This window comes from Lissotriton vulgaris, chromosome 5 (assembly GCF_964263255.1).
Source record: "Lissotriton vulgaris chromosome 5, aLisVul1.2, whole genome shotgun sequence".
Classification (NCBI taxonomy): domain Eukaryota; kingdom Metazoa; phylum Chordata; class Amphibia; order Caudata; family Salamandridae; genus Lissotriton; species Lissotriton vulgaris.
Genome location: NC_141693.1, coordinates 1634155844 through 1634177916, shown reverse-complemented (window position 1 = coordinate 1634177916; position 22073 = coordinate 1634155844). Strand labels below are relative to the sequence as shown.

The 22073-nt window shown below is 46.0% G+C and overlaps 1 protein-coding gene across 1 annotated transcript in view; it reads left to right on the top strand.

Annotated features, from left to right (window-relative positions):
- Positions 1-1035: 1035 nt before the first annotated feature.
- LOC147716878 (long-chain fatty acid transport protein 2-like) overlaps positions 1036-22073 on the top strand; it is a 378574-nt gene continuing 357536 nt past the window's right edge. Inside the window, exon 1 of the mRNA XM_086923779.1 lies at positions 1036-1614. Within this exon, the coding sequence (XP_086779905.1) occupies positions 1140-1614 (475 nt within the window). The 5' untranslated portion in view covers positions 1036-1139. The remainder of the gene's footprint in view (positions 1615-22073) is intronic.

Here is a 22073-nt window from a genome sequence, read left to right as displayed (position 1 = left end):
TTTTGGATCCCCTCTAGCTCATGGCATACAGGACGGTGGCCATCCCATGGTCAGTTGCGCCGATTATCCTGCTCCTTACCCCACTCTCACTCCCACACATGGCCATGACACAGCTCTCATCATGATGCAGTTCATGAGGGTGGAGCCAAAGTAGACGCAACCCATCTACAGAGATGAAATCTCCTACGCTCTTCATGCCTGGTAGCAGTTGAGGATCAGGGGTGTCCCTCTGCAGTGCTTCAGTGTAGGCCGGATCACCCGCCTGGCTCACTCGATATTTTGGTCATCTTGAGGGGGATCGTGCTTATTGTTCCATTCCTTTTTTGTCCTCCAATTATAATAGAATTAGAACTTTTTATCTAGATTTGTTTGTTAAATATTCAAATGTGTATTGATTACATTTTAAACAAGCATTTTTTTAGCATTGTGTTAATTCTGTGGTTTATTTGTGAATATTTTATATATGTGATTATATGAATTTACTTTTATGGTCATATATTTGTAATCGAAATAAGTCTACTACTACTAGTAACACACATCACTAGAGTTCATTGTACGGGGAGATAACATACAAACCTCAGAAAGGAGAAAAAGGTAGCAATGCAACATTTGATCTACTGACCTAATTTAAGGGCTTGCAGTCTATTGTGAACAGAGCACCGCAGTGTTTGCTCAACCCACCGAACCACACAAGCTGCTTTGAAATGAATGCAGTTGGGCTTAACCGCTGGCCCTTCCATTTTACTGCTAATAATTATACTACACGTACACGCTACTTGTAGTCAAGGCGATACACGGCATGCCTCAGACTCTTCATGCACATGCAGAGGAATCTCTGCATTGCTTATAGACAACTAAAACGTCTGTTGCGTAGACCACAGGTGTCCGCCGGTCCAGGGCCGTCTGTATCTATGTTAGATCGCCTTGCTCAATGCGTGGGCACGGTCTGGGACCTGTCCCAAATGTTGCAATGGAGGTTACATCACTGAGCTTTGCCCTGTAAAAAGAGGGAAGGGCTTGCCTCTTTACCCTTTAGTGTGAGGCCTGGCCTGCCTTGTGCAGAATAGATCCTGTGTCTTCCCTGCCCTCTGCTCAGTGGTGAGGCCAAACTGGGCTCTCGCGCTACTTTTGACAGAAGGATGCTGGCTCTTTACACAGCTGCGGCCGGGTTGCTCCTCCTGCCTCTGCTCCTCAATTACTTCTTCCCTTACTGGAGGCAAGATGTCTTCTTCATCCTGAGATCTGTCGGTTTCTATATGAAGGTCCAACACAAGGTCAAACGCAACCCAAACCACACATATCTGGACACCTTCAAGGAGCACGTGCAGCGGATCCCGGACAAGCCCTTTCTGGTGTTTGGCGATGAGGTGTACACGTACGCTCAGATGGACAGACTCAGCAACCGGGCGGCCCGGGCTCTGCTGGAGCACAGCAGCCTGCGCCCTGGAGGCTGCGCCGCCATCTTCATGGAGAACTGTCCCGCTTACGTTTGGACGTGGCTGGCGCTGGCTAAGATCGGCTGCTCCATGGCTTGTCTCAATTACAACATCCGGTCGAAATCACTTCTGCACTGCTTCACCTGCAGCGGGGCCAGCGTGCTCATTGCATCTACAGGTGAGTGGTTCCTCATGAATGTCAATCACTGCTAAACGTCACCAGGATTTGCAAACGTCGACCTCAGAAGTGTGGCAATGTCATACTTCGTCATACAGTCGAGAAGCGGTTCTTCACCATTTGACTTCTGCGGCCCCCAATGAATCATTACTAACACCTTGGGTCCCCACTGAAGCAATTACTAAGATAATACAAAAACTATTATGCATCTGCAAATAACGCAATTTAAGAAATATTTATGTCCATCAACAAACAAGCACAAATCAAAAGGTAGAGCTGCTCACTTCTAAAGATGATGTGATAGGCTAGAATCCAGCATACCCCTTTGTCCCTTTGGGCTTGAATACCAGTGCTTCAATTGAGGCCACTAATCGTCTATACTAGATTCTGTTAGTTATATTTGTGCTGCTCAATTTTCAACTTAGCTTTTTTATGTATTAATACTTTTTTCTGCTAATATTACTCATTTTCTATACAGTCGCATACTCCCCAAAGGTCAGCGCTCCAGACTTTAAGAACCACTACAGTAAAGGGTGGTCCCTATGTCATGAGTAGTTATAACATCCATTCGAGATCTCTTCTGCACTGCTTTAGGTGCAGCTGTGGCAGTGTATTCATTGCATCTGCAGGTGAGGTGGAACCGAGTACAAGCCTATTACTTCATACTCCCAGAATGCAATGATTGCAAGATGAGACCCATAGCCTGGAACATGATGTTGAGACAAAGAACTGTCTGGAAACCCTTTTTGAGGAGACTTAGGTGTTTAGAAATTAAATACAATCTCCAGATTGCATATGGGTAAATAAACGAAGGGTGTGTTTAGGGGAAACGACTGCACATTCCTAAAGGGCTAATGTACACGTGCAAAGGACACAGCACAAGCTACAAATAAAAGAACTCTATAATCACCTGCAATCACGAGTTTGGTATTGCACCTATCAGTGTGAAGTAATCATTGTTTTCCAAATAAATAACCCCCGCCTCCACTCGAGGGGGTATATTCTGCACAGCACAACTCAATAACAATTTGAGAAGTGAACTTTGTGCGGAATGTGGTACTTCATAAAACCCACTTTAAACGGCTGTCCATAAGATGCTAAGAAAACCTTTCAGTGGACCTAAAAATCTTCTTTCTAACTCAATAGTGTTCTTAGTGTTTGTCTTCGAAAACTGCAAGAGCTCTGCAGTGGCGCTGGAACAATTTTCAGAGTGGGGTGCTGCCATCGATGGCACATCATTGAAGTCATAGGCATTAGGAAAAATCAAGCTTCACACAAAGAATAAGTATAGCAAACAGGCCACACCACTCAGCAGGAGATTGGCCTGAGTGTGGTATGTAGCTGGTGGTGCATTTTGGGGAATATGTCGCAAAAATATTAGTAGTATGCTAGTGCACTGTTATTTACAGACGGCACATTTGCTATTGAAAGGACCTGCACTGGCATGGAGTGTTACTGATAAAAAAACAATTCCTGCAATTACCTGTTCCTGCTTTCGGCGCTCTGTGGTGGGGGCACCATAACATCTACATTCCTTCGCGGCAGGAGCCGCCTGTTGGCCAATCACTTGCAGCTAATTGGCATGCCCCGAGGCGCTTTAAAACCCAACGCGGGCTCCCACAGCGCGGGACGTGCGCAGGCTTGCCCGGGCAATACCCGGGTTAAGGGCGAGCCCATCCTTGTCAGTCATCGCCCGGAGGAGGCTGGGCTGGGCCACCCCCCTAACATCATATGTACGGAGCCCCGGGTCATCTTCCATTAAGGTACTGTTGTCATACTACCCTTGCAACCTCTAGTGACACTGGACCTTAATATTGGACTATTAATCTGATCTTGAACGGTCTTTGGCCACTGCTGTTTCAGGTGGTCAGCATTGTCTGTAACACTCCTGCTGAGGTTGACTGCTTAAATAGTGAAATATTGAAAAGAAAAGAGACTGGCACGGGAGGTATCATTAGGATAAAACGTCTCCAATCGCTGGCAAAGTGAACTGGGTGCGATGGAGGGACAGAGGAAGATGTTCTCGGTTGCATAGAGAATATAGTTGCAGACTGTGAAGACTTGCTACTCACACCTGTACCTATTGCCTCCCTCCCACCAAGGAAACCACACGCACCAAAACCCCATGTCCCGTTAGCTCTACTGGATCCACTTTTGCAGGATATGGGAATATCCCTAACCTATTTAAGAAAGCAGTAAGGAAAAAGAAAACAACCCCAGTTGCTGAAATGTGTAATAGTAATGCACCAAGCCCCTCACCTGCTCAAGGGGAAGCAAGCCCTACTGATAGTGCTATATCCAATGAGTTCCCACTTAGCAATCGATTTGCCCCCATTGCTGACGATCCACTCCCAGTCAAAGAGCATATCAATGCGAACTCCTGCACAAACCTCACTAACAATAACGACTTGAGTTCAAATAAACTGCAGGGAAAGGGAAAGAAAAGTAAATCTTGATCCTACACCTTTGAACCTTGATCTTCACAGGGAAATTGCAGCCTTAAGAAATAGTGTTGAGGCACTATCTACCCTAGCATTAAAACTCTATGAGTAGCTAGATGGCTACACTAGATCACATCCACACCAACCATCTCAGTCACTACAATCATCCTCTGTATCCACCAATGCTGTCCCTATTAAGGAACCTTTAGCATCTATTGGGAAGCATTTGGATTGCAATGCTTTGTCCCTGCCTGCTGACCATCGACAAACTTGTAGTACAAGAGCTTTCAAAGGTCCATCTTTGGAGTCATGTAGGCCAAATGTCGAGCATTGTATGACAAGTATGGGTCTGCCACAGGATCGAGCTGGTCACGGACCAATGTCAGGGTTATACGCACCGAATATGGCCACAAGATTTAATGGGGTGTCCTTATCTCGTCTGCCTTCCTTATCTCTACATAATAAGATTGCTAATTTACATGACTAATGTTCCCAAAGTAGATCCACAACAAATGAAGTATGAGAACGTTGATGTATTAAAAAATAAGGCCATACACTGGTTGAGGCACACTAGGGGGTGTAGGTCAGTTATCAGCTATGACATTGTATATGCTAAAAGGCACTCTTCACACTTGAATTCAGATGACGTGATTGAGCTTAGACTAGCGTCCGAACATCTGGTGCACAATCTGATTGCTTTGGAGATTAGATTCCATCCAAACCCTGCCACGAAAATTAGACTGAGACTAAGCACCCCTCTAACACCGGCCCAAGCAGGAAGCACGTGTTTGCTTAATGGGGACCCTTCCATTTCATCGTTATCCTGGGTTGATTGACTAACTCTGGCCTCAGATAGGGTCCCCCAATGCAAACTTATTAGTAGCTCTATGACCACCATCAACTGTGTTCTCCCTGAACTCATCGTGACATATAGAGAGCAAGAACGTATGCCATGTCTCACACCGTTGGCTTTAGCGATTGACTCACCTCCAGTGATGAATGATCACTAGTTGCCCAGATCCAGTTACTGATTGCCAAGGGCTGTCCAAATTGAATACCTTAACACTTCCCTTGGTTTCCTCTCCACAAGGTAGTGGGCAAGTGTTAAGAATCACATCATGAAATATGGCAGGTGTAAGAAGGATGCTCGACCACCCGTACTGGTTAGAACTCATTGCACAGACTGAGATCTGCTTATTCCAAGAAACCTGGAGCCTGTCCTTTGCGTTTATAACTGGCTTTATGACCTTTCATAGACCAGCTATCCCATCTAAACACGGCCGGCCCTCAGGAGGGCTGCTCATATTTGTAAACTTGGCGGTAAATTATGCCGTCAAAGAGCTGGCTACGAGCAGCCCAGATATCCTTGGGATCAGGATAACCAATGGTAAGGGCAAGACGGTTGACATATATATGTATATGCTAGGAGTACCAGAGGCAGCTCCCCAACACTTCAGTTCTTGGATAATTTATTGGAAGTTAAGGTTGATAGCTACCCACTTATAGTTGGCAGGGATTTTAATGTAACTTTTGAACTCTTTGACTGGGCAGAGGATAAGGATGTGAATGAGGAGTAATAACTCTGGAGGGTACCCCCACTGGAACTTAAGCCAATAAAAAAATGGTCACAAGCTGCACTTCAGCTCAATGCGCTAACCTTAGAATAGAGGTTAAGGGCTGCTAATGGAAGAACAATTTCAGATGGATGAGGAGGAATGACTTTTGTGTGGCCAAATGGGTCAAGTAGGATTGACTATTAGTGGACATCACACTTTGGCCGTTGATACAGGATATGGCCGTAATTCCATTGTGTGACAGCGATCATAACCCCCTCATCCTGTCTATCCAAAATCCCCGGGTTGGTATTGGGAGAGAGCCGCCGATACCATTAAGCACAAAATCCTTAATACCTGCAAGCGATAAGCATTGTCTCAAATGGCCTGCGGTATTGGTAGTTGAATCAAAGATCAAACTGATTAAGGATGCCCTTACAAAGCACCTAGCGATCCTACCACCAGGGACAACAGACCGATCTAACCAGAGTAGTTGTAGCACCCTTTCTTTGACCATCTGGCTTGTCTTTTCCATGCTCCAAACAAAAGAATTAGGTTATCCAGGGAAGACCCTTGGGAAGAGATTCATGGTTCAACAAAGAGTGCAGGAACCTGAGAGGGAGTTTGACTGTTGCCATTTAAAATCGAGAGCCTACTAGTATTCAGAAGGCTAGGAAAGACTACAAACAGGCACAGAGTAAAGCAAAAAAAGAATGGGATGAGTGGAGATGGCATCCTGATAGCCAGACGTTTTGGTCTTTGGTATCCAAACAAAACTTTGAACGTTCACCTCCCTTGGCAAATAACATTCCGGCCGCTGAATGGCATGAGCACTTTAGTGGGTTATACTATAACGGTCCACACATTGACGTTCCCAGATGCTCCATGATATGGGACTTCCTGCTTGTACACTTACATTCACTAAGTAGGAGATATTGTGTTCACTTGATGCCATTATTCCAGCAAAAGCCCCTGTCCCCGATGGCATCCTTGGAGACGTTTTCCACGTTTTATAGGGAACACTGGGCTACTTATTTTATGAGACTGGCCAATGGCATCTCAAGCGGGGGGAGCATTCCGGACACCTGGAATGGGGCAGAGGTAGTACACATTTTCAAGAAAGGGGACAGGTCGAAACCCGCCAACTACCATCCTATTAGCCTGATAGATTGTGCCCAGAGGGTATTCTGCCGCTCGCTCCTTGTTAAAATCCAGACCTCCTTGTTAAACTCCAGAACTGATGTCCTATGGAGCTGATTTTAATGAAGTTTCTGCCCTTGACACAAACCATAAAATTGGGTCGATCAACTACATAAATACAATCCGGGCGGACATAGGTGTGCCTAAGGAGTTAGAAGGTCACCCTCCCACATAATCTAGGGGCATACTAAAACTACAGTTTTGGGCTTGGGTAGAACAGAAGAACTTTACGAATACACGACATGACTGCTTCACTGACCTGTTCTTTGATATTAAATCTAGCAGCCGGTTAGAAAGCTTCCTTGATTTAATAAAAGTGCAAGAAAATAGGAAATGATATATTCAATTTAGACAGAGTTGTCTTCCCTTCAATGCTTTCAATCATATCTGGAGGTCAAATATATCACAGCCCAAGGCCTGTCCTTCTTGCACTTGCCTTAAAGAAACAATAGGCCAAGTATTTTTTGCGTGCCCCGCCGACGGCAGACCCAGAAAGAACTGGCTTATCCCGGTATGTAGACACTTAGGGACACATAGTCATAAATAAGCCCTACGTATTCTGAAGTCAGATGCAAGACCATTCTTTGTTTGTGCATCAGCAAAATTTCTGGGTAAATTATGGTCCATTAGAAGGAGGGCTCTATCGATTTTATCGACTTGAAGGAAGTAAATGAATTGAAACCCAAATGAACTGAACAGATGGGTGCGTATTTCGCATTAGCACTTTGGATTGTACATATTTGGATTGCTTGCCATTTCAATTTTGATGTTAGGACGCATCTTTTAAATGTTGAAATATTCTTATATTTTCACAATGTACATATTGTATCTTTGTGATAAGCTTTTCACCCTAATTTTGTATCTCTTTTTAAACCATCAAGAGCCTGTATAGGAAGTATTTTAATCTACAGTATCTTTTATTCTGATTATTGACCTGCAAGATCTATGTGTTTTTTTCTTTTATGGTACTGTAAAACCGAAATAAAGACTTTTGATGATGATGATAAAACCACAAACATTAATGTGTGAAAATTGGGTTTCAGCAAATACACTCTGGACATCACCCAAGTAAAGTGCCTAGATTTGTATTCTTCCAAGTAAAATCTTTGCTTCCATCACACATCAGCATTACAAAAAAATGCTTTATGTGTGCTGTCCTAACTGCTGATATATTTTGAAATATTTGTACAGTCCATTCAAATTCGTTTCATTTGACGCTCACTGTACACCAAAAAGATAGGTTGTTCCCGTTACAAATGCTCTAATTTTTCAGTTTGTGAAAAAAACACAATCTCCATGTTAAAAAAATGAGCAGCAATTTGTAAGAAGGCGGAGCCTGAGAGTTGACCTCTGTCTTTAAACGCCAGGATAAAAACGAAATTCCAAGGCAAGGTCTTTATTGCCCATTAACCTTCAGAGCTTCAGAATAGCTCTTTTGGGGTTGCTACATGTCCCACACTCTCCTGCTTTCAGTTCCAGCTGCAGAGACTATGGCTGTGAAAAACACAGTGACCAGGGACTGCAAATTGGGCGGTCATCGCCCCTTCATGGCATGGAGGATTGCTGTGGGCGGCGTCCCTATTTTTAACACAGACTGGTATTGAAATGCATTTGGAGCTGTTCCGCCACACCTGACTTTTGAACTTTGTTCAACACAATCCCTTGTCCAGGGTGTACCAACCTTCGCCCTCCTCTCGAGCTCATAAATGCAATCTTATAAATCATTAATAGGGTGTGGGGTGTCGTGGGGCCTTGAGCTCAACCCGCCTGTCACATCGCTTCCAAATTCTAAGAGGACACTCCCACTAAATTCCCAAATCTCATTTCACGTCAAAGTGGTGTTTTATTCAAGACAAAAATATAAAAAGCTCTGATAAAACTAAAATTTCATAGTCGAACTGACTTTTTTTGGACCAAAGCATCAACCTTCATGAGCTTGTTACATGGATATTTTCCACCGGTTTATGGGACTTTATTGGCATGTTGACTCAGAGATTTTCAAAATAAAATCAACATTGAGGCCTCTGCAGTGCAAACGCGGTAAGCAGGGTGCAGAGTAGACGGTAGTCATAATGTTTCACTAAAACAGATCGATACAACAAGAGCTAGCAAGATAACTCATCGAATCAAGCCCTGCTGCTGACATCTGCTGTGAAGTACTGGTCACAAATTCCAATCCTGCTGTGGTCAAATCAGATATTCTTCCTGATCGATATGTGACTAGCATCACACTGGGTAATAGTAACATCTGGAGTCCAGATAGCATACAACTAGCACAAACTGTGGCATTATTGCTCTGTATAAAGCAAGTTATTAATGGTCATAGCGGTCTGCTTTCAGAGGAGTCGAAACGTCCGCTTGGGATTAGGGATGAGGTCAGGTCTGAGATTCGACCCCCCCAACTGTCCTGGATGACACTTGATGCTTTCGCAAAGACCACTCAAGTGCACACTAAGGGGTCGATTAGGATCGCGGACGGACTTGAGTCCGTCCGCGACCCCAGAGTATGAGGGAACGTCCGCAGGGGCTGCGGCGTTCCCTCATGTGCGATTAGGATGTGACCGCCACCCTGGCGGTCACATCCTGGATATTTAACATTGCGGCGGGTGCTGCTTCAAGCAGCACCCGCCGCAATGTTAAAAGTGCATGTTTTACATTTACATGCACAAAGCGGCAGGCACCGCGCGGTGCCTGCCGCATTGTGCATGTAAATGCTGGGGGGTACCATAGGTACCCCCCATGTGCACCCCCCACCCGCCAACACCCTGGGGGCCCGCAACGGGCCCCCAAAATCAAAAGTACACATGCTTTTCCACGGCGGAAAAACCGCCGCGGAAAAGCATGTTTACTAATGCTTCCTAATTTGGCTGGCGGTGTCTGATAGACACTGCCAGCCAAATGAGAGCTTTTCCGCCGCGGTTGTAATCCGACCGCGGCGGAAAAGCAGCGGACAGAAACCAAGACCCACCAGCCATCGTAATGCGGCGGTGGGTCTTTGGTGAGTCCGCAGAGGATTTTCCGCCTCCTCCGGGCCGGAGGTGGCTTCCGCCGGCCCGGAGGAGGCGGAAAATCCTCCATCCTAATCGGCCCCTAAATGTGCTCCATATCCCCAGCTTCTAGGTGGCGCAGTGTTACTAGTGTACCTCATGAGAGGTTCTTTGTGGTTGTGTTCGTTTGATAATAAGGGGCCACATGTACATAGGTTTCATTTTGCGATTTCCTATTAGCACATTTTTGCAATTCGTTATTATGAAATCGCAAGCAACTATGTATTAATGTGTCTTTTACACATTTAGCAATTCTTAATGGGGTTGCAATTGACCTACCTTATTAAGGGCCACATGCATCAAAAAAGCATTTCACAATTACCAAATAGCGATTTTTACCGACTGCCCTTTGTAAGATATCCATATTCCTAGGACAAAAAGATTTCAATTTAGTTGAAGTGTTCGGGGGTGGTGCAAAACAAAACCTCAAAGGCATTGGAATATGTCAGTAAGTTAGTAACATAATCAGCACTCCAATTCCTGCCATATATTCTTTAAAATTTCAGTCATCATTTTACAAAACTACCAATCAGATTCACTCATTTCACTAGCTTAACCACTTAGGGACTGAGACTCTCACACTTTGTAGCACAGCATTCAGGCACTTATTGTCTTATTCTTGCCACATTGTAGACATGGTGGCAGTGGTGGAAGATGCTATTAAGCTCCTACCTTAATGTTTGTTTTCCTGTTTTTTAGTGTTCTGTTTTCATATGCAATATTCCCGTACTGTTAACCTTATTTAAATATTTTTCTTTTTTATTGAATGTCTTCTTTTGGTTAGAAACCCAATCCCATTACATGAATAGATACTGGCTTTAGTGAAATTCATGATCTCACAATGGAAATGAGTCTTATTGCCCGCTGCACTGAACAGTGGCTCACCTGGGACAAAAGAACCTTTTGAATATATAGAGATTCATGTCATGGGTATACGTTATGTTATGTTATGTTAAAAATATTTTTATAGCGCACTTACACCATACGGTTTCATGGCGCTGTGAGCACAGGTGAGCAAAACATAGAAGCAGTGTGGTGGATTTCAGAAGGATCAAGGAGGAAACATATTTATGCATAGGCTTGGCGAAACAGTAAAGTTTTCAGAAGGGATCTGAAGTGGGGATAAGAAGGAGTGAGTCTCAGCTCCATGGGCAGTGCATTCCACCTGAATGGGGCACGAAATGAAAATCTGAGACCGCCATGTTTTTTGCGGTTGAATGTGGGGGTAGTGAGAAGGGCCAGGTGAGAAGAACGGAGAAGACGCAGAGGAGAGTAACGATGAAGAAGAGAGGATATAAAGAGAGGGCCAAGGCCAGCCAAGTTTTAATTCGCTGCGTTTGGCCACTGGGAGCCAGTGTAGGGATTTGAGTAAGGGACGAACATGACAGTGTCTGGGCTGATGGAATACTAGTCTCGCGGCCTGATCTTGCACCAACTGAAGACGATTCAGCTGGTACGCCGGGATGCCAACATATAGGGAGTTGGCATAATCAAGCCTAGAGACCACCAGGGCCAGCCAAGCCAGAGTCAGGGCCTCCGTAGTTAAAAATCGAGAGATCTTCCGGATTTTTCGAAGATGAAAAAAAGAGGAAGAAACCACAGCGCTAATCTGGGGCTTCATGGAGAGGTCTTTACTAATGATGACTCCTAAGCTTTTTACTGAATTAACTGGGCAGGGCGGGGTACCAAGGTCACAAGGCCAAAAATGAGAGTTCTAGGGATTGGAAGTGCCACCGAACAAGACCAGCTCAATCTTGTCGGGGTTAAGCTTTAAGTGGTTGTTTTCCATCCAGATACTAATAAGACATAAGGTAGACTGAAAATTATAAATGGATTGTGCGGAGGCGTCAATGTCAAAGACCAGCTGGATATCGTCAGCGTAGTTAAGTGCAGTCATATTACACCCCAGCAGAGCCCGAATGAGGGGAGTTAGGTATAAATTGAAAAGGAGGGGGGAAAGGGAAGAACCCTGGGGGACACCACCTGACAGCTTGACCTTATCCGCTGAGAAGTTTGAGAGACGTACCGCCTGGTGACGGTCGCTCAGAAAAGAGCGAATCCAACCAAGAGCCGGCCCCCGGACGCCGGCGTCGCCAACACGGTCGACCAGAATGTCATGGTCGACCGTGTCGAAGGCCGCCGACAAATCCAGGAGCACTAAGGCCTGGTTGATCCCAAGGTCCGCTCCTCTCCTCAGCTCCTCCATCACTGACAGGATTACTGACTCAGTTGAATGGGGCGGTCTAAACCCGGCTTGACAAGGGTCAAGGAGCTGGGTACGCTCAATGAACGAGCTCAAGAAGTTGGTGACATGAGTCTCAAGTACTTTACTGAGGTAGGGGAGCAAGGAGATGGGACGGAAATTGCTCATAGTAGAGGGGTCCGCAGTAGGTTTCTTTAAAATGGGTATTACTTCGGCTGTTTTAAAGGAGTCAGGAACCAGACTAAGCCGAAGGGAATCGTTGAGCAATGCCAGGGGGGTTTGGGACAAACCGTAAGAACCTCACGTAAAATATGGGGAGGGCAACAATCCGTGGGTGAGCCAGAGCTCACCTTTTTTAGTAAGGCTAAAAATTCCTCCTCAGAAATTGGGGGTCGCTGGTACACTGTATAAGAGTTGCTAATATTGAGTGATGGGACAGCTGTGAGTGTGGAGGATGGTATGTGGCGGGGAATACTCTCTTTGATTTTTGCAATTTTTTCCACGAAAAAGGAAGTAAGGGAATCACATAATTCTTGGGAAGGGGGAGGTTTGATAGTGACTCTGTCAGGATTTTTGATTTTTTTTTAAATTTGTTTTTATTGCAGAATTAGAAACCATTGCATATAATAAATCAACCAGCACACTCATGGTGTCCCCCCACATGGATAAAGTAAACCATAGATCGTACACAGCCATTCAGCCCGTATCCCGGAGGCCGGGCGGCGTGGTAATCCATACTTCCAGCAAGAACATCACTGTGAGCATCCCTGAGGGACAATTGGTCAACAACCGCTTTGTGTATCTGCATTTTACCCCCCTAAACACCTAACCCTCCCCCAACACCATCTAACAGTCACTAACACACTAGTTACGCAGGCGATACTCACAATCCTGAACCCCAGGCCAGTCGATGGTGGGCCCCTATCATATCAGTTTCATGTGTCCCTGTCCCTTCCCCACTGTCTATCTGGGCTCTCCTATCACGCTGAGGGTAATTCCAACCCCGGGAATAACTGCTGCCTCTCGACCTGGGCCTCGGCGCCTAACCCCACGCCCAACAACCCCAAAACAACGCCCTTCCCCCCCTCCCCCCTGCAACCGCTAACGATGTGGGCCATGTTCCTAACGCCACCATGGGTCTCGCTACAGATCAATTGTTACCGCTATACTCATAAGCCTCATGGAGCCCGCATACACAAATAATTCAGTCTTCGTCCTCCACCATGGAATCACGCAATGCCTGGACTATCATCTCCCACGCTCTCGCCGTTTCTAGGCTCTTTTCATTGTCAATCTTGACTGCCTGTCTCATGCGGAGCACACTCTCACATTCAGACCATCTCAACAGTTCATTCACCCATCTCCTCACTGACAGTCCCTCCCTGGACTTCCAATGCCAAGTGATTTCCCTCTGCGCCAGTATAAGCCCCAGATCAATGAATTTACTCGTCACCTTTGTATTCTTCGTGTGTGGGAACCAGAGCAACAGACATGCCGCCATGTCAAAGTCCACCTCCCGATCGGTCACTGCATTTAGGAGGTCCCCAACCTCCACCCAGTAAGTCTCCAGCTTCGGACAGCCCCACAACAAATGATCTATATCAGCCTCCAGTGTCAGGCACCTCGGACATCGCGCCTCCTGCACCCGGAAATACCGTTTAATCTTCTCCGGGGTCAGGTAAGCCCTGTGCAGGACGTAAAAATGCACCTTCTGAAAGCGTGCATTCCTTGTTCCCTTCCACGTGCGCTTCAGGATATGACCCCACACCGTGTCCGGAATGGGCCTACCAATGCTAAGTTCCCATTTCGATTTCAGGCCTAGGAGCGGATCCAACCCCTCATGCAACATCCTATTATGTAGGCAGGTCACCGCTTTAAATGTACCTACGGCCATCACGACATACTGGCAGGCCATAGTCGTTTCCGGTTCAAGTATCCCCCCTTTCCAGTGCTTCTGCATTGCCGCTACCACAGCCGCATGCAAGAGGAAGCTCCCCTCCGGCAGCCCAAACTGTTCCTGCAGCGCCTGGAAGGGGACCAACGTTCCATCGATATACAGATCACCCACCATTTGTAATCCCAGCTCCTCCCATTCCAGTAGCAGAGACCAATCGCCACCATGCGGTAGCGCAGTCAACATTCCCAACGGTATCTCCGGTGCATAAGGTCGGGATGCCTTCGCTCTCTTCAAACTCCTATGCCAACACAACCTGAGCGTCTTCTCCTCCATAGTGAGGCCTCGTAACTCCAGTTTCTGCTGCATGCAATCACTCGGACTGCATTCTAGTCCATCGTTTTTCATTATGCACTAAAGGACAGATATATTTGTCTCATCCTTGATTATATTTAAGTCACTGGCACCGTGATTCCCAGTTCTGGGGAATCAATGGAATTCCCTGGGACTGGGGGCACACACTATGGGCACCCCGCGCAGCCCTGTGAATGCCAACAAACATAACAGAGACATCACCATAGTGGAAGTTGCAAGACCATGCTGGTCCACCACCTCCTTATAATCCTTCCCTGGCGTCCCAGCTGTCTCTATAATTAGGGGGAATGACCTCAGCAAGGGTTACCAGGAATCAGACCTTGGGGGAGGGAGAAGCTCTATCCAGAACCAAATAGAAAGCTAATTAACAAAAGAGACATGTACAAATTAACCTGGCTGTGTAGTACAGGCTTAGTATATCATGAAAAAACATACCCCCTGTCGAGGGCCTTTCACTGTTAGCCCTCTCTAAAAGTAGGGCACACACACATGCGTGAACACACACACACGTCTATTGCACACTATCTCTCTGGCACAGCAAAGCCAGGTTAATAGCAAGGTGCACTATGATGTGTATTCATATTGTAGTGTTTTCTAGTCTCCAGTTAGACTTGCACACAAAATGCAAAACCTTGAAACAGCTGTTCTTGTGGGCTGGGGCAGAGGGGTTGGGAAAGACTAGGACATGGGTCAGGACTGTCCCCGTCTCACCGAGCCTCCATTGATATTGATATTGATATTGATATGTATTTATTGAGCGCTCGTACGCCCGGGGGCTTCATGGCGCTATAGACAGGAACACAACACGTCAGTCAGGAGTGGCAAAGAGGAACTCAGCAGAACGCTTGGGAAAAAAGCCATGTTTTGAGGGAGTGTCTGAAACTGAGGATGTTATCACAAGTTTTGAGGTGAAGGGGAAGAGAATTCCAGAAGGTGGCTGCAAGGTGATCAAAGCAGCAACCTCCGAGACGTTTCCTCTTGTAAGGAGGGACAATCAGAAGGGATTTATGCATGGACCGGAGTTTACGGGGGGGATCATATTTTTTAAACAGATCTCTAATGAATAGAGGACCAGAGTGATGTAGGGACTTAAACAAAATACATCCGGTTTTAAAAGCTACCCGTTGCTCAACAGGCAGCCAGTGTAGCTGTTTTAGGCCCAATCTGACAGATTGCCTTTTAGGTAGGTTGAGAATAAGTCTAGCTGCCTGGTTCTGAATCAGCTGGAGACGCTTTAGCTCTCCAACCTGGAGCCCGAGATAGAGGCTATTGGAGAAATCCAGTCTGGACAGAACCAGGGAGATGACAATCTGTGTGAGGGCCTCCAGGGAAAAAAACGAGCAATTTTCTTGATTTTCTTCAACTGAAAGAAGCTAGAAGACACCACTGCGCCGACCTGCCTTTTCAGAGAGAGATCTTCACTAAGAAAAATTCCTAAGCTCTTTACTGAGGGCGACTTGGATGGTGGGGCTCCCATGCTGGCTGGCCAGAAACCAGGGTTCCAACTAAGTACACTCTGCCCAGGCAAGACCAATTCAGTCTTGCCTGGGTTGAGTTTCAGATGGCTGCAGCTCATCCAACTCAGGATGTAAGACATGGTGTTTTGAAACTCTGCCACTGAGTCCTTGGTGTTTAAAGGGAAGATGAGCTGCAAGTCATCTGCATAGTTGAAGATGGTTACTCTGGCATTTCTGAGAGAGTACAGCAGGGGGCGTAAATATAAATTAAAAAGCAAAGGTGACAGGGATGAGCCCTGAGGGACTCCACAAGTGGTAGGGATGGTGGGGGCTGTAAAGGAACCCAGTCTCACAGATTGGGTGCGGCCAGTAATAAATGAGCGGATCCAGCTCAGCGCAGAGCCCCTGAGACCTGCCTGCTCGACACGGTTGACCAAGATGGTATAGTCAACCGTGTCGAATGCAGCCGATAGGTCCAGTAGCACCAGAGCCTGGTGGATCCCCTCATCGGCATTCCGCCTCAAAGTATTCTGTACCGAAACGGTAACTGCTTCGGTAGAATGATAAGGGCGGAAGCCAGCCTGATTAGGCGCAAGGTACTGTGATTCTTCCAAAAATTGGGAGATGCTGTTACAGACATGGGCCTCCAATAATTTGGCACAGTACGGCAACAAGGATATAGGCCTGTAGTTAAGTGGGTCCAATGGGTTAGCCCCCGCTTTTTTTAACAAAGGAATAAGAAGAGCTTTTTTAAAGTTATCGGGGACTAGGCCCCGTGAAAGAGATCCATTCATCATGGAGAGCATGCTCTTGGGGATGGCGGTTCCCACTTCTCTCAAAATATATGGGGGCAGATGTCCTCAGGAGAGCCAGATTTAACTTTAAGAAGGAGTTTAGATAAGCAGGCAACGTCAATGAAGGGGAGAAATTCCAGAGTTGAAGGATTATGATAAATGTCGGCCAGAAGAGGGGAAGATGAAATGGTGGAAATACTTTGCTTTATGGTGCAGATTTTATTAAAGAAAAAAGTGTTTAATGTGTTGCAGAGGTCCTGGGTGGGAGCCACAGCTAAAGAGGTTCTGTCACTGCCACTAAGACTCTCCACAATATTAAACAGATCTCTGGATTTATTACGTGATTGAAGGATTTTTTCTGAGAAGTGGTCAGTTTTGTGTTTCTGAATGAGTTTCTGGTACTCCTTTCGCGCCCTACAGTAATTGGCTTTGTCAAGTTCTAAGTACGCTGTTCGCCACTTCCGCTCCTTTTGACGAACTTGCAGCTTTAGAGCTTTCAGATGAGGTGTAAACCACCTGTGAGCGTCATGGGTGCGGGAGCGGGAAAAATTAGAGCAGGGGGCGTGAGCGTCAGCTGCCTGAAGTAGCCAGCTGGAAAAGGCTTCTTCGGTCCCTTCGATATCCTGATCTAAAAGGGGAAGGGATGAGGTTAAGGTGTCAATAAAAGCAGGGAGGTCAACATTCTTCCAAATTCTGACTTTCCCTCCTTTCTGAAACGGCTGTTTTCTGCTCTCGGTGATAATAATAGAAAAATCGATCAGAAAGTGATCCGACCAAATGCAGGGAGTGATGGAATTAATAGTGAGAGGAACATTCTGTGACCAAATTTGGTCAAGGCTATGCCCTTTTTCGTGGGTGGGGAGGTGAATCTGTTGGATGAGATTCAAATCTAAGAGAGTTTCCTTCAGTGCAGCTGCCTGCCCAACCAACTCACCCAGCAGCACAATTTTCTTATAACTAATTATCAGAGGAGCAAGATGTTCTGCTAAAGATGCAGCAAATGTGGGCATACTATGAGGAGGACGGTAAATGAGGACCATAAGTAGGGATCCGCTGTTAGTGTCCATCCTAAAGATCAAACTGTCCGATCCTGTGAGATCGAAAGACGGAAGAAGGGAGAAGGTATGAGTTTTAAGAATGATCGCAGCAACTCCCCCGCCCCTTTTATCAGCAGGTCTATTCACGTGCAGAATATAATAATTGGAAGGAACTGCTGCCAAAATGTCAGGCAGGGAATCGGCGTTCAGCCAGGTCTCCGTGAGGAGTAAAATATCCGGTTGCTCGGCCTGAAGTAAAAGAAATATGTCCATGTGGTGTTTCACCATGGACCTGGTGTTTAGATAGTAACATTTAAAAGTTGTCTCAGCTCCAGGCGGGGGTACAAGAGCGGCAGGAGGGTTGGGACTCGTGGGAATTTCGCCCATGAATTTGAAGTTCAAAATGCCATGGGTAGCAGCACGCTTTAGAACATGCGCGGGTAAGGCAGGCCCTGTGTTGTCTAAAGGTCGGAGTTGTAGCAAATCAGGGGAGGAATAGGAGAGCATTTGACCAGGGGTTCTGGCCCCGGGCCCCGGTCTGCCGCGAACGGGCGCAGACGGGCTTGACTTGTGCGCGACTTTGGCGTGCATTCGTCGCGCCCGCTGCGCTCCGGTATACACATTGGTTTTATAGCCTCTGTCTCGGGGGAACTAGACCGCTAGATCCGGTCCAGCCCTACCCAAGATGGCGGCTCGCCTCACCCTCCACGCAAACGGCACCAGCCGCGATGGAACAGGGCGGGCTGCAGTAAATAAATCAGTGCGTTTAAGTAAGTAAATTATAAACAGTAAATGTCACTATAAAATCAATTTTTAAAATTTTTCTAAAGCGCTGGCGCCACAATCGCGCCAGAGCACCAACAATTGCTATCCTTTTCTGCGCGTTATTAGAGGATAACACAGGGTTCCAAAGAGAGCCAGGCAGCTGCCACCAGCCTAGCGTTCTCGGCGAGCTCTGTGCCGGGGATTGTTTTGTAGCCTCTGTCTCGGGGGAACTAGACCGCATAAGACACCATGCTTGTCTGAGGGCTGGTGCCTCACTCCATGGCTGGAGTGCAACTTATTTCTCCCTCCAAAACGACCTCTCCTGCAGTGACCTGCAATAAAATTACAATAGGCCTATGGTAAGAAAGGAGTGAAAGGTGCTGTGCGTCCTGTGAGAAGGTCACGTCTGTACAGGACACATAACCTACAAAATCAGCAGCTCTCCGTCACAGGTGATGGATGACTTCAGCCTCCTGTCGCATTTTGAAACCCTCTCCTAAACTCCAACCATGAATAATTATTATAGAGAGTTAATTGTCTTGTAAACATGTAAAACATTTGCTGTGTAGTGTACCAGTAAAGGTAGTGTCCTCTGAATCAACCAGCAAAGTGATTCAATGAGGTAGACGCCCACCCACACCCCCTGCGTTGTGTATTGGCAGCAAAAGCATTGGATAAAGGACTGTGATCAATAGAGGATCACTCACACATGACAGAGGACCCTTCCGTTCTGGACACAAAATAAAAAATATGATTAGCCTGTATTTGAGTTTCATTAATTTCAATCCAAGTATGACAACTACATCTCTCTAGTAGGCTACACGTTTGTTAATCATGCAAACTGCTGTATGTAATATGCAAGTAAAATTAATATGTAAACTTCCTTTGCATTTGATTCAAAGAGAGAGTTATGCAAGCTCAGGGTTGGCTCCTCCATGAGGGCCGTTCTGGCAGCGGCCAACCAGTCATGGACGATGGTGGCGGAGTAGATTGATAGGCTGCTCTGTGGCACTCCTATTGCCAAGCATGGAAGTAATAGGGTAGCAGAGCAATCAGAAGACACTCACTGGCCATGCAAGGAGGGACAAACTCAGGTTTCTACACAGAAACCTCTTGTGCAATGCAGTACAGCCTGCTGACTGCATATCTTGCATCAAATTTTAAATGAGGATCATCTCTTGTCGCATGCCCTTATTCCCCCAAAATACAAAGACCTGGTTACATCATGCACATACAAGTCCAACTTTCAAGAGAGCGTTGCCCCATTTTTTACGGTGGGATAGGGTTTACTATCTAGTCATACCCACCCATATGTGTCATCTAATCTATAAAATCAATCAAAACAGGCCGGGGTCCCACAGTACTCAAACAACTATGTGGGTCTTAAAAATGCTGTTATTGCTACAGGAAATGCTCTTGATGAATGTGCCTTTCTTCAATGGACACTAAGTTGGTGCAGAAACAGGTTGACCTGCAGTCAGAAGAATCTAATGATGGATTCTGTGTTCAGTGTTTTTAATCAGGTGATGGGGGTCATGAATAACATTTTGGTTAGTCCACCCCTATGCATTTTCATTTACACATTGTCTTTGTAGGTCCATTTTTCATGACCCATTCTAACTTTAGAGGCTTGGGTAGAATAATCATGTTTATTACACTTATGGACCCAACTAATTTTCTTGGCGAGAACCATAAAACCTCTTGTTTACTAGGAACTTTCCAGTGCTAGAAGATCAGACATTTGATGAAGCATGCCACACTCTGTGGGTGATGGTTTACATTCCTATAATTGCACACACATACACCCAGTATCCAAGTAGACCTGTTGAGATACCCTGACTTACACTTTAGTATTTTTAAACACTCCGCATCGTTCGTTCTGTGACTGTGTCAGACTGACCGTGAATTGAAGAGGGTAAACCTGCAGACTCGTGAACGTAGTGGGAATTATGCTGCAGCGAGCCTATAGGGCCCTATTCACAAAGTTATTTTGCCTGTAATTCTATGTTTATGCTGCAAATACCTCCTACACATCTGCCAGGAATCCACAAAATTATTCTTGCCAAAGTCTAAGTGTGTAGAAATCTTCAGTACTAAATCCAAAGCAAGGGGTGGGAAGTGAAAGGAACAAGCCCTGGTTTGGCTTGTACGTTTGTGAATGCCCAGAAATGTACATTTCTGGCAATTCCCAAACTCTAGTATAATCCCTACTCACCCTGGGAGTATATGGAAAGTAAGTTTTCTACTCCCCTTCCAAGATTGAATGGGAAACCTATTGCCCCATTTGATAGGGGTATCTGAGAAGAGCTTTTTTCCATAGGGAAAAATGTTTCCGCACTGAGAAAAAAACAAAAAGATAGAAAAGGGTGCTTTTGCACTGTGTGCTCCATTGCCCCTGTGTGTGTTGAAATTGACACCGTATAGAATTCCTTACAGCAGGAAGAGGAACCTTCAGTCAGGGTCATCTTAAGGATTTTGGGGACTCTGGGCCAAACATATTTTGGGGCCCCTGTTTCCCACGCATTTTCCGCTTCCTCAGCTGCATTAGTGATTCAGTTTGCATCATAGGCATAAGCCTATATATTCTCAATGTAAACACGCGCAGCTGACAGCGGTAGCATTTAGTGTTTCCTGCCCTGCTACTAGGTTTTTAATAATTTTTAAATTGTGTATGTGGGGCTGAATTACTCTGTGCTTTATAACAATTTCTCCTACCTACGGGCACTTGCACTTTACTTGATTCTTCTTGCCTACACCTCCTTAACTGCTCTGATTCTCTTCTCACTTTTCCTCCAGTCTTGGTCCATCGCGGCTGATACGGCGATTGTGCAGAGGGCTGGGGCTACTCTCGGGCTCCTCACTTCAGCCCATGCAGTTTCCGCTTCCCCAGCTGCGTTAGCGATCCAGTTTGTATCATAGGCAATGGCCTATATATTCCTGATGCAAATGGGCATGTGCAGAGGAAGCACGCCACTGGCGCGCCAAAGGCGCATCAAAGGCAAGTCGTCTGTGCCTGAAGGCATCCCAGATGCGTCCGGTGCCAGTCTTGCTGCCCAGTTCCTCTCCGGTGAGTTTCTTTCACTATATTACAATGGGTGAAAACTGCTTAGCCTTAGGCGGCTACCATTTTGTCAATGTACACCGGCTGATCCGAGCTTGGAGGTAGACTTTCGATACAATAAGTGTGACTGGTCTCTCCTCCAGCCCAGGAAACTCGCACCCAAGATCCTCTCACGCAAAAGTAAGTGTAAAAACAATAAGAAAACAGAGGACTAAAAGGCCACACTTTTAAATTGTCGCTCTATGCAAAAGCATGAACCGCACAGTTATGACCTACTTTTAGACAAACAGCCTGATGTTTTATTTCTCACTGAGACCTGGCTGTCTGAAGCCTCCAACCCTACTATCACCTTGGCAATCCCTACTGGTTATAAAATCCTTAGGAGGGCCCGACCGAGTGGGAAGGGGGTATGTGTTGCCATAATTTACAATCAAAAACTAGACTGCTCTCCCATCCCGATGGCAACATTGAGAGCACAGGGTCCTTAGACTTCCTCTGAACCTTATCCCCTCATCATAGCATAGCTGGTTTTCTGATTTACAGACCTCCTGGTGTAATTGGAAATTTTATTACTACACTTAATACAGCCACCACCTTCCTGGCCTTAAAATACAACAACTGTGTTATTCTGG